This window comes from Humulus lupulus, chromosome X, assembly GCF_963169125.1.
Source record: "Humulus lupulus chromosome X, drHumLupu1.1, whole genome shotgun sequence".
NCBI classification, from domain to species: Eukaryota; Viridiplantae; Streptophyta; class Magnoliopsida; order Rosales; family Cannabaceae; genus Humulus; species Humulus lupulus.
In genome coordinates this window covers 231,932,486-231,945,805 of record NC_084802.1, presented here as the reverse complement: position 1 = coordinate 231,945,805, position 13,320 = coordinate 231,932,486, and the positions used below count along the sequence as shown (strand labels likewise).

At 37.4% G+C, this 13,320-nt stretch overlaps 1 protein-coding gene across 1 annotated transcript; it reads left to right on the top strand.

The window, feature by feature from the left end:
- The first annotated feature begins 9,368 nt into the window (after positions 1-9,368).
- Positions 9,369-11,443, top strand: LOC133806847 (uncharacterized). Its single transcript, XM_062244934.1, has 5 exons — positions 9,369-9,584; positions 9,801-10,139; positions 10,263-10,314; positions 10,533-10,826; positions 11,214-11,443. Exons 1-5 carry the CDS (start codon positions 9,369-9,371, stop codon positions 11,441-11,443), a joined length of 1,131 nt encoding a protein of 376 aa, XP_062100918.1.
- The last annotated feature ends 1,877 nt before the right edge of the window (positions 11,444-13,320 follow it).

The window sequence follows — 13,320 nt, the reverse complement described above, 5'->3', positions numbered from 1 at the left end:
TCCCGAGCACTCTAGGTTAGGTTCCCACGCTTAAAATCTCCAAAAGGGCCAAAATCCCCTTAAGGGTCGCGGCTCTATGAACCCATGCTGCAGCCTGCCTCAAAATCAGAGGCTCGACCTCCCTGGAAAACCATACACGCGCCACGGCGCTCCCCTGAGGCACCGTGGCTCCCTCTGCCTCCAAGCCCTTTTGGTTCCTCTTTGCTCCATAGGGTCGCGGCACCGCAGCCCAACCCTTCGAACCCAAAAAAACCACCATTTTTAACACTCAAATCCACCCTAAACCATCCCAATAACACAATTCAATTATCACAAACTTTCTAACATGCTTCCAGCAGCAAAACCCAGCAGAAACCTAACTTAAAAGATCACTAAAATTATACTTAAATTTCTGAAACCCATAAGCTCAAGAACACCAAATCCATCCCAGAAAACACAGAATTCAAACACTAAACTATCATTGCAAGCTTACCTTTACTGAAGAACCAATCCTCCAGGAAATTTCTAAGCTAATCCCCCAAGTCTTCTGCCTTAATTCAACCTTAAATTCAAAACCCAGGAACTCTTAGCATCCATCCACAACTACAGAATTAAATAGCCAGAGATGTAACTCAGAACTTACCTCAATCCTTGATTAGGTCCTCTTGCTATCCCTGAACTAATCTCCAAAGTCCCAGCTCAATTTTCTGAGTTCCAACCAAGCTTTGCCTTTGGTTCCACTAGCTTCTTTGAGAGAATAATAGAAATGATGGGAATAAGCTGAGAGAAAGAAAAAGGGTCGATTTGGGCCTTATTCTACTGTTTTCTTAACTTTACTTAGTCTATCCTTAGTTGACCAAATCAATCTCGAGGCTCGGGGTACCAAAAACGTCCCTGAAGGCAAAATGGTAAAATTCTCCAGTATTCCCACCTAGGCTTCCTAACCTTAAATATATCTCCAATTATTTATTTCCATAACCTGATGACCCAGACAATCATCCAATACCCAAAATACCCTTTGACTCGCTCCGAGCCAAGTATTGGGTCCCGTTGTGACTTTCCCGCTAACTATCTCCCTAGGATTGCCTCAAGTCACATGTTGCAGATATACCCACATAATAATGTAGTCCTCAAAATTATAACATATAATCACATTTACACCCTCAACAAGCTAAAATTGCAAATATACCCCTTTAAGCTAAACGGAGCCTACATGCATACTAATACTCGTAGACATGCATTTCATATATGTTCATATAATCATACAAGCATGCTTATCACAAAATCATGCATTAAACTACTTAATTCACACATAAACCAATCGTGCCCTCCCGGCACACTAATCAAGGTCCTTAAGCCTTATTAGTGAATTTGGGTCGTTACACCTATACTGGTACAAAATCCCTTGTTGTGGGGAAAGGTAAGAAACTCCTCGTCTCTCATATTGTTTAGGACATTCTCCCTTCCTCTTCCAACTCTCCCTTACATTTAAATTTAGTTTTGAAAGTTCCTGCTATTACTAAAAATCTTGTTTCAATTTCCAAATTAACTAAAGACAATGATGTATTTCTTGAATTTCACAAATCATGTTGTTTTGTCAAGGACAAGAAATCAAGGATTGTCTTTCTCAAAGGGAAAGTTAGAAATGGGCTATACATGCTTGGTGATGACTCTCAAAGCCTCTCTTCCACTGGTCTGCAATGCCATTTAGCCAACACTTCTGATTCTTCATCTAGTGCTTTCAATCATTGTCAAACACTTTCATCCTCTTGTAATAAATCATGTATTTTTTTTTATTGTAATCATTGTACTGTGTTTTCATCTTGTACTGAAAACTCAATCAATAAAAATGCAGTGTCAATTGATTCATCTCCTCAAGTTTACTCTACTTCTACTTTACTGATATCAATATATGGCATTGCAAACTTGGCCACCCATCTTCTAGAGTCCTAACAATAATTCTGTCTAAAATTCCTCATTCAGGATCTATTAAAACTCTACATTTTTGTGAGGCTAATCAACTAGGTAAAAGTCATAAACAACCCTTTTTTGTGTCTAACAGTAGAGCTACTCAGCCTTTGGAACTCATCCATACTGACCTTTGGGGGCCAGCTCATACTACCTCTAAAGATGGTTATGAATATTATGTACATTTTCTTGATGATTTTAGCAGATATACCTGGATTTTTCCATTGAATTTGAAGTCACAAGCCATTGAAGTGTTTGTAAAATTCAAGAACCTAGTTGAAAAATAATTTGAACTACCTATTAAGTGTGTATAGGCTAATTGAGGAGGAGAATACCGTGTGTTTAGCAGGTACTTAAAAGACCAAGGAATAAGTTTTCAGCACCCATGTCCTCATACACATGAGCAAAATGGGAGGGTTGAGAGAAAACTCAGACACATTACTGAGACAAGACTTACATTATTAGCCAAATCTAGTCTTAACATGTCATACTGGTGGCATGCTTTTCAGTGTGCAGTATACTCTATCAATAGGCTGCCCACTCAAGTTCTTGAAGATTTGAGCCCTTATGAGTGTTTATTTAGCCATGCCCCTGATTACAACTTTTTGAAGACTTTTGGGTGTATATGTTACCGTCATTTGTGCCATTAAAATGCTAAAAAACTCACATTCTGATCTGCACCTTGCATCTTTTTGTGTTGTGTTTAATGAACAACAATTCTCAGGTTCAGCTCCACAAACTGAGCATCTAGTAACTTCTATGAATCCCACTTTTTTTCCTACTGCTTAGTTTACAACACCAGCTATTTCTTCTACTAATAATGGTGTTTCTCTTCCTGTACCTCCTGCCTTGCCCAATGATGCTACACCTGAGTTATCTTCTAGTTCTGAGATATCAACAGCTACTCCTAAGCAGTCTCCCTCCTCATATTCGATTGTTGATTCTCCTACTGTAACGACCCATAAATGCTAATAGGGTTTAGTGCCTTGATTAGTGTGCCGAGAGGGCATAATTGGATATGTATGTGATTATGTGATTTAAATGTATGACTATGTGGCATGCATGATATATATGATGATGTGAATATGTTTATATGCATGTTTGTGAGTATTAGATATGCACAGTGGGCCCGTTATTTATTATAAGCGCATATCTGTAATTTTGGCCCATTAAGAGCATAAACGTGATTATATGTGATAAATGTTTGAGACCACATTATTATGTGGATATATTAGTAGTATACGGCTCGAGACAATCCTAGTGGGTAGATTAGGAAAATAGTCACAATAGGGAATAATACTTGGCTCGGGTGAGCTTAGGGGTATTTTGGGAAGTTCAGTGTATATTAGGATTTATTGAGTAACAAGTAAGTATTTGGTGATTAATGGGGCATGTCGGGATCAATTGGAAATCGGTAGGATGACTTGAGGAATTAGCAGGAATCGGGAAAATGATCATTTTACCCCTTAGAAGTAATTAGAGGGATGGGTTAGAGTCAATGGCAGATTGGTCTTTTGGTTAGGGGATAAGGCTGATTAAATCAGTTGAAAACTTAGGAAGAGACCAGAATCACCATAGGAAGACTATCAACTCTCTCTCTCCCCCTCTCATATGCCTTAAAGCTAAGGAAACTCAAAGAGTTAAACTAGAGAATTTGAGCTGGGAACCAGGGGGAATTAAAGCTAGGAACAACTAAGTGATCACTGAAGATTGAGGCTTCAAACAGAGGTAAGGATCCTATTTCTATTTTGATGGGAATTTAGATGATTAGGATGAATTTGACTGGGTTTTGAGTAATGATTTGTAGCTGAATTGAGTTGGTAGTTTCAGTAGAATTTTTGGGTGTTTTATGCTTAAGATATATGATTAAGAGTCCTAAACTGGTATCTGAACTTGGTTTGTTCTAGGATGCATGTTAAGGTTGGATTTTTGGGGCTAAAGGTTGGATAAATACGCTAGAAACCCAGGGATTTCTAGGTATGCAGGGGCGCACCATGACCCAGTTCATGGGCGCTGCGGCCCACGTGCCCAGAAGGCTCTGGGAGGGCTTGGTGTTTTGAGGGCGCACTGTGACCCTAGGGGCAAGTCGCGGCCTGCCTCCCCCCAGATGTAGAGGCTATGCCTCTGACTTGAGGCATGCTGCGACCCCCAAGGCCAGGTCGCGACCCGCTTAGACAATTTTTGCCTAGGTTAGTTTTCAAGCTCGGGGAGGCTCGTTGATTTAAGCCTAAGCGCTCGGAATGAATTCTACTACCCGGTTTAGTAGAATTCGAGGTTCTGGAGGCTAGTGCTTGTTTCCAAAACATTTAATTGGATTAGAGTTTGATCATTATCCATTGTTGATTGTGACTAGGATTATCGTTAAGGCTCAGGACTGAGGATTGTGCTTGGGACTGCTCTTTATATATTGCTTGGGATTCGAGGTAAGAAAACTGCACTTATGTGGTTGTGTTTGAGACTGAGATTATCTGTAATTGAATGTATGTATTCTGTATGTATGTTTGTTATGTGAAATATGAAAGTACTTCTTAATTGTGTCGGGGCTGATGAAGAGCATACTGAACGCATCTCAGCCTAAGCGAGCTGAGACTAGCTAAATAACCAGAGGGCTCGGCCTAAGGGCGCCGACACCTAATTGTTTGTATTACTGATCGAGATATATGTTTGAAAGTATATGTTTATTGTTGTCTATCTTTATATCTATATTCTGCTGATTAATTAAACTGATTGGATTGAAGTTGATTATATTCTCTTGTTACTATCTATGCTTGTTGATTATGGTTTTCATGCTGGGCCATGGCTCACGGGTGCTATGTGGTGCAGGTAAAGGCAAAGGAAAGCTAGATCAACCATGAGTTAGAGAGCTCTAGGGGCAGAGTGTACATTGTCAGCTGCTCGACCCCCACGGCTGAGGGAATTTTACAGGAATTAGAGCTTTAAACTGTATTTTGCCGTTAGATTGGCTTTTGCTGTATCAGTCTTTGAGAGTTGTATTTGCCATGTAAACCCTGTTTTGGGATCCCATTTATTAAACATTTTTTTAATTAAAATTAACCATTTATGATCAAAATATTTTAACCCTAACCTGTTAGTTGACTTTAGAATCACATTTATGTTCAAACGACTTGATTAGCAAGTCCTGAACTATTTTAAACACACAATGTAATGGTCTTCGTTATCCAGGGCATCACACCTACTCTCTATGCTCCATCCCATGATACTACTGCCATTGGTCCTCCTACCATTGCTGCAACTGATATAGCTGCTAATATTCCTCTCTCTGCTCCTCGAACTCATCAAATGGTGACCAGATCCCAGCTTTGCATTTACAAGCTGAAAGCCTATCAAGCTACTCTACATCATTTACCAGAAGCATTGTTACCTACTAAACCTACCAGTACATGAGCTGCATTGAAGGATTCTCACTGGTTTGCTTCTATGAAAAGGGAGTATGATGCATTACTCAAAGAAGGTACTTGGACTCTTGTTCAATATGATCCTATCATGCATCTAATTGGTAACAAATGTGTGTTTCGAGTGAAGCTTAAAGCAGACGGTTCTTTGGATAAATACAAGTCTAGACTTGATGCTAAGGGCTATCTTCAAGAACCCATAATAGACTATAAAGAAACTTTCAGTCCAGTTGTTAAACCAGCGACTGTTAGAACGGTATTAACACTTGATGTCTCTTCTTATTGGGTGGTCAAACAATTAGATGTCAGTAATGCCTTTTTAAATGGGACTCTTCATGAAGTTGTTTACATACAACAACCTCAAGTTTTTATTGATCAAGACAAGGCCAGCTATGTCTGTAAACTCAACAAGGCATTATATGGATTGAAATAGACTTCTGAGTCTTGGAATGACAAGCTAAAATCAACATTACTCAGCTGGGGTTTTGTAGCTTCCAAGTCTGATACTTCCCTCTATATCTATGGCTCAGGTCCTACACTTGTTTTGCTACTAGTTTATGTCGATGACTTCCTAGTGACAGGGCCTAACAACATTCTCATCACCAAACTCATCTCAGATCTTAATGCAATTTTTCAACTCAAGGATCTCGATCCCTTACATTACTTTCTTGGTGTTGAGGTGTTTTGAAACTCAACGGGTATGTACCTTTTGCAAACAAAGTGCAATACTGATTTATTGGTTAAGTTGCACTTAGAAGGGGATAAAGCTTGTCCTAGTCCTACAAGTTCTACTCTTAAACTTTCTCTACATTCTGGTGCACCATTCAGTGATGTCACATTATATAGGAGCACTTTGGGGGCTTTACAATACTGGACTCTAACCAGACCTGATGTTGCATTCATAGTCAACAAGTTGAGTCAATTTGGTTAAGCTCCAATAGTTACACATTGGGAAGCTTGTAAAAGGTTACTACGACATTTAAAGGGTACTATTTATGAAGGATGGCTCCTTAAACCAACTGCTAGTCTCACTCTACAAGGCTATTCAGATGCTGATAGGGCTAGTTGCCCCGACGATAGGAAGTCAACTGGGAAGCTTGGTTATGCTCTAAGAGTTACACATTGGGAAGCTTGTAAAAGGTTACTACGATATTTAAAGGGTACTATTTATGAGGGATTGCTCCTTAAACCAGTTGATATTCTCACTCTACAAGTCTATTCAGATGCTGGTTGAGCTAGTTGCCCCGACGACAGGAAGTCAACTAATGGTTATGCCATGTTTTTAGGAGGTAATTTACTGTCTTGGTCTGCCAAAAAGGAACAAGTTGTTGCTCGTTTAAGTACGGAATATGAATTCCACGCCTTGGCTAATGCAGCTGCTGAAGTGATATGGCATGTTTCTCTCCTTATTGAGCTTCATATCACCTTATCGGAACCACCAGTACTTTAGGTTGACAATCAAGGGGCTGCAGCTCTAGCTGCTAACCATGTTTTCCATGCTCGATTTAAACACATCGAGATTGATCTTCATTTGTTCAAGATCAGTTGCTTGCCAAGGCTCTCTCCATTCGTTAATGTGCCTACTTTGGATCAAGTGCCAAACATTCTCACCAATGCTCTGCCTATTGATCGATTTGCTTACCTTAAGTCCAAACTCAATGTTATGAACACCCCTTTTCATTTGAGGGGGGATAAAAGTACATAACTAAAATTTTTTGTTAGTTGTTATTTTTCTATATTAGCATAGTTTTGTTACATTTTTTGTTAGCTGATTATAGAGTTAGTTATTCTAACTAATCTCTTCTGTGTAAACTGTAATAATGTTTCAATAAATACAATTAACACCTCAGATCACAACTAAGGTTTTCAGCTAAATCTTGTGACTCTTTTCTAAAGTTTTCCCCTTAGATTTTCTGGCTTCATAAAACCTGTTCAACACACGACATTCGTTCAAATTTGAAATCAATTTGATCAAGACATTTTTGTGCACACTGTACGGCACATAAAGAGGATTAAACTCCTTTATGTGCTGTAAAGAGCAGCCAGGCAAGCCTTCAATTTTGATCAACCAATTGATCATAGTAATCAAGGTGATTGTATTTTATATGCACCACACGAAGGCATCAATTTCTTTAATTAATGTATTGATCAATTCACCATTTATGCACCATGAACCGTGTGCTTACGCGGCCTTAGACCATTTTTCAACATTCACGGCACATTGCCAACAATGGTACTTGATAGCATATTCAATATTTGTTAATTCTATTTTTGGATTATTTAATTTGACAAAAATATTTTGTATTTTTTTATTATATTCGATTGCATATAAATATATATTATTGATATATGTTTTATTTGTTTTAAATAATAAAGGTATAATTGATGACAAACTTTTCTATATTAGGAAAGTTTGCCAAAAATAGTGTGGCTTTATTATTTTAAAATCAAATCTTTTTTAATTGTCTTTTGCCAGCTGATTACCTCATTGTATCTGACCGTATAATTGAGTTTTATTGGATGATCAGGTTATAAAAGGGAAGCCTTGATTCCTACATCAAAGGATGAATTGTTACCATATATAGCTCACGATTTTGTAGCTACAGAATTAGGAAATCCTGTCAAATGGAAGATTTCTTTTAGGAAAGTTTCCTTGTGGGCTTAGGTCAATTTAGATCGTGTATTAGCTTTCCAATATGAGTATAATGACTATAAATACTCGCATTGGCTGCTAGGTTTTAGTTACCTCTTTTTGTATTTCATTCTTATTTGAAAAATAGAGTCTTTGTTTTGTATAGGTGAGTGAGTTCAATTCTACCTCTGTTTTTCAGTGTCCTTGTAATTGTTTTGAGTCTTCAAACAGTTCTACAAAGGAGGAGAATAAAGTGAAAACCTTCGGGAGAAAATTCTTCAAGCCTTCGGGAGAAGGTGGTTCAAGTCTTGCTTCGGGAGGAAGAAAGCATACTTCAAGCAGATCGAAGGGAGTTCGTATTCTTGAAGGTTCAGCAAGGTTCATTTGTTAAGGTGGAATACATCAATCTTGCAACATATAATAAGATGGATTCTATTTATGCATAAGTCAAAAACTTTGTATTTTTGAGATCTTACTATTGAATCTTATCTCTGGGCGTGGCCCCGTGGACTAGTAGCAATCTACAAGGATTGCTGATACCACGTATAAAAACCTTGTGTGTTTTTATTTTCTGCAGGTTATTTCTTTTCTGGTTTTCTAGTATGTAGTTACAGAACCCTGATCTGTAGATATAGAATATCTGTTTTAGTACCAACTTAATTATTTTGCATTTAATTAATTGATTAATTAAATAGTAAGATGGTAATTATAAAATACAAAATTTCAATTGGTATCAGAGCAAGTCACTAAAATCTTAGTGAGATCTTGAGGTTATATTATTCCATTTAATTTGTTTTGTGTGAGATGTCGTTCTTTGGAGAAGGGCACTCCATCACTCGGCCACCACTATTGAATGATACTCATTATCCATACTGGAAAGTCAGGATGAGGGCATTCATCAAGTCACAAGATGAGAGGGCTTGGAGATCTATACTCTAGGGTTGGACTCCACCAATTGAAAAAGATGATAAAGGTAATTCAAAGGTAAAATCTGAACTTGAGTGGTCCATTGAAGATGAAAAATTATCTGGTTATAATAATAAAGATTTGCATGAAATTTTTAATGTTGTTGGTGCAGGATTTATAAAATTGATATCATCTTGTGAATTTGCAAAGGAGGCGTGGAAAATCCTTCAAACTCAGTTTGAAGGTACCACTGATGTAAAGAGATCACGTTTTACCATGTTGCAAACTAGATTTGATGAATTAAGAATGTTGGAGACTGAAACTTTATCTAAGTTTTATGAAAAGGAGAAAAACTAGATGAATCTGTGTTGGTTTGAAAAATAGTTCGTGTGCTTTCAGACATATTTGACACGAAATTTCTAGTAATGGAGGAGGCTAAGGATTTTAGCAAAATGAAGTTTGAGTAGCTTATGGGTTCGATAAGAACATTTGAGCTAAATCAACAAATAAAGCAAAAGGGTAAGCTGAATCATTCAATTGAAAAAAGCAAAGGTATTGCATTTAAAGTTTCTGAAAAAGATGTTTCTGATGATGAGAAAGATGATGAAATAGCCTTGTTAACAAGAAATTTTCAAAAGTTCATGAAAAAGATTGGAATAAAAAGAATTTTTCAAAAACTCCAAAAGGTAACACCTCTTCTAAACCTTTTGTTTCTAACAATAAAAAGGGTATTCAATGTCGGGAATGTGAAGGTTATGATCATATTCAATCTAAATATGCCAACACATTGAAAAAGAATAAAAAATATTTTAATGTTACTTGGAGTGATGATGACTCTGAAAGTATTGAAGAGGATAATGAGAAAGTTGCTTTAACCATTGTTTTGTCAAGTGCTTTTCAAGAAAGAGGAAATTTTTTTGTGTTTAAACAATACCTTGACTGATGTCGATAAAAAGGAAATTGACTTGAATTCAGACAAGTCAGAACTCAATGAGGAATCATTGGCTGAATCATACAAGGTACTGTATGGTAAGTGGTTACAGGTTTATACTGAAAATCGTTCCTTCGTTAAAATGAATAAAGAATTATCTCACAACATCAAAGATTTTGAAGAAAAGAATAAATGTTGTGAATTTGAGTTGTGCTCAAAAAATTCTGAACTTCTATTTTTGACAAAAGAACTTGACAAATTGAAAAGAAATGTTAAAATGCTAAATCCAAGTTCTAACATTTTTGAGGAGGTTCAAAATTCAGGTCAACTAAGTCATGCTGGATTGGGTTTTTTTGAAACTCAATCGAAAATGAATACTAAATTTGTTAAATTTGAAAATATGTCTTCTGGTTATTTTGATTCAACTTTGTAGGGTTCTGTTTTTACAGCTGAACATGCTGTTTCTACAGAAATGAAGCAGTCAGGTAAACTTGAAAATTCTAATGGGAAAAAGAAACGTTTCATTCCCTCTTGTCATTTTTGTGGAGTAAAAGGTCACATTCGACCTAGATGTCTTACTTTGCAGAACATGTTTAGTTCTAAATTTTTGGAAATTTTAAAGTGTTTCAAAATAAGCATGTTTTTCAAAAACAAAAATGGGTTGTCAAAAATAAATGTCTTACTGGTATCTCTTGTTTTAAAGCTGCTGCTTCTCAAATGTGGTATTTTGACAGTGGTTGTTCCAGGCACATGACAGGTGATAGAGATTTTCTTGTCAATATTAGACCAATACAATGTGGAGAAGTTACTTTTGGTAATGGTCTAGCTGGAAATGTCATAGGGATGGGAACTCTTAATTTTGAAGGTCTACCCAGGCTTAAGAATGTAATTTTGGTTGAAGGACTAAGAACTAATCTTCTTAGCGTTAGTAAAATTTGTGATAAGGGTTACACTGTTAATTTTGATAGTAATCGTTGCTCTGTTGTTAATGACCAAGGTGAAATTATTTTGCAAGGGTTTAGATCTAATGATAATTGTTACACTCTCACTACCCTTGCTACTTGTCACTCTGCCATAGATAACTATACTAATTTATGTCATGAAAAGCTTGGACACAATTATTTAAAAAATTTGAAAAAACTGTCAAATACAAGAATTGTTCGAGGATTTCCCAAACTGGGTAAAGAATCTGTGGGAAAATGCGAACCATGTCAACTTGGTAAGCAACTAAAAATTTCGCACAAAAGTATTCCTGACGTGAATACTTCCAAAGTTCTTGAACTTCTTCATATGGATCTAATGGGTCCAATTTAGGTTGAAATTTTGAATGGTAAGAGATATATTTTTGTGTGTGTTGATGATTTCTCTCAGTTTTCATGGGTAGATTTTTTTAGAGAAGAATCTTATACATTTTATGCTTTTAAATCTCTTTGTTTGAAATTGTGTGTGGAAAAATATTGTAATATTGGAAAGATTGTTCGAATTAGGAGTGATCATGGAAAAGAATTTGAAAATACTGTTTATGATGAGTTTTGCAAATCTAAAGGTATTTCTCATGAATTTTCTGCTCCTAAAACTCCTCAACAAAATGGAGTCGTTGAAAGAAAGAACTGAACTCTGACAGAGATGGCAAGGGTAATGTTAAACAGCAAGCAACTTACCAAGCGTGTATGGGCTAAAGCAATTAACATTGCTTGCTAAACCATCACCAGGGTGTTTTTGCGACCAGGTACTCATAAGACTCCTTATGAGATCTGGAAAGGTAAGAAACCAAATGTGAGTCATTTTCATGTTTTTGGCAGTGCTTGTTATATTTTAAGGGATCGTGATTGTAACGACCCAAAATCACTAATATAGCTTAAGGGCCTTGATTAGTGTGCCAGGAGGGCATAATTGGTTTATGTGTGAATTTATTGATTTAATGCATGATTACATGATAAGCATGCTTGTATGATTGTATGAATATAAATGTGATTAAATGTTATATTTGTGAGAACCACATTATTATGTGGGTAAATCTGCAGCAGGCGACTTGAGGCGATCTAAGGGAGCTAGATAGCGGGAAAGTCACAACGGGGCCTAATGTTTGACTTTGGACAAGTCAAGGGGTATTTCAGGTATCGGGTGGTTATTTAGATTATCGGGTTATGAAAATAAATAATTGGAGATATATTGGATGTTAGGAAGTTTAGGTGGAAATATTGGGGAATTTTACCATTTTGCCCTCGGGGACGTTTCCGATACCCCGAGCCTTGGGATTAACTTGATTGCTTAAGGATAGACTTAAGAATATTTTAGAAAACTATGGAATATAGCAAACCGACCCTCTCTTCCTTTCTCTCTTTCTCTCCCAAAGAAAAATACAGAAACTTAGTAGTCTTGGCTAGAATTCTAGGAATTGAAGCTGGAGTTTAGAGGATTAGCTCAAGGATTATCAAAGGAACTTAATCAAGGTTGAGGTAACCATTGAATTCCATTTTCTGTGGTTGAAATTCTGTTATTTTGGTTGTGTTCTAAGTGGTTATTGGGTTTTGGATTTGAAGATTAAATTAAGGCTGGAACCTTGGAAGTTAGGCCAGAAAACTCTTGGAGGATTGGTTCTGCAGCTGAGGTAAGCTCTGATTTAAGGTTTAAAGGTTGACTTATAGTGTTTCCATGGCTGGGTTTTGAGTTCATGAGTTAGAAAGTTTCAGTGATTGAAGTGGGTTTTTGATGGGTTTCTAGTCTAGTTTTCAGCTGGGTTGTGTTGCTGGAATCTTGTGGGAAGTTTTTGGATAATTGAGTTGTGGAATTGGGGTAGTTTTGATTGAGTTTGCATGAGGTTTGAGAGTAAAAAATGGAGGTTTTTTCTAGGTTCGAAGGGGTCGGGCCGCGACATAGTTCTTGGGGAGCCGCGACCCTTCGAAGCTGATGGGTGCTGAGGAATGAGGGAGGGCTGCGACCCTTACCTGTTTTTGTGCATTAGGAGGCCTCTGGTTGGGGCCATACTACGGCATGGGTGGCTAATGACGCGGCCCTTAAGGGATTTTGGGATTTTGAGATTCTAGGCATGGGAATTAAACCTAGGGTGCTCGGGATTGAATCTTTTACCATGCTTGATGAAGTTCAATGTTCCGGAGACTAGAACTTTGTCTAGAAGCTCATTTAATATTGTTTATGGTATCCTTTATCTTGGTTGTGACTAGGTGCTAAGCTAGGGCTCGGGGATCAGATCGCGCTCAAAGAGCATCGCTCGTAACTAGTTCACTTGGAAGTCAAAGGTAAGAAAACTGCACCTGGTTGTGTATTTTTAATGGGACTAAGGGTTCCCTAATATGTATGCATTGAAAAGGATGGTATTATGCCATGTAAATAGTAAACCAACGGCCTAAGAGTGCCAAAGGTTACACTTGCGCACAGAGTGCGGCTCGGCCACTGGTGGCCGAGGACAGCTTATTATGCACTGAGCTCGGTTTAAGCAGGCCGGAGTTAGTGGGGTAAACAAAGGGTGC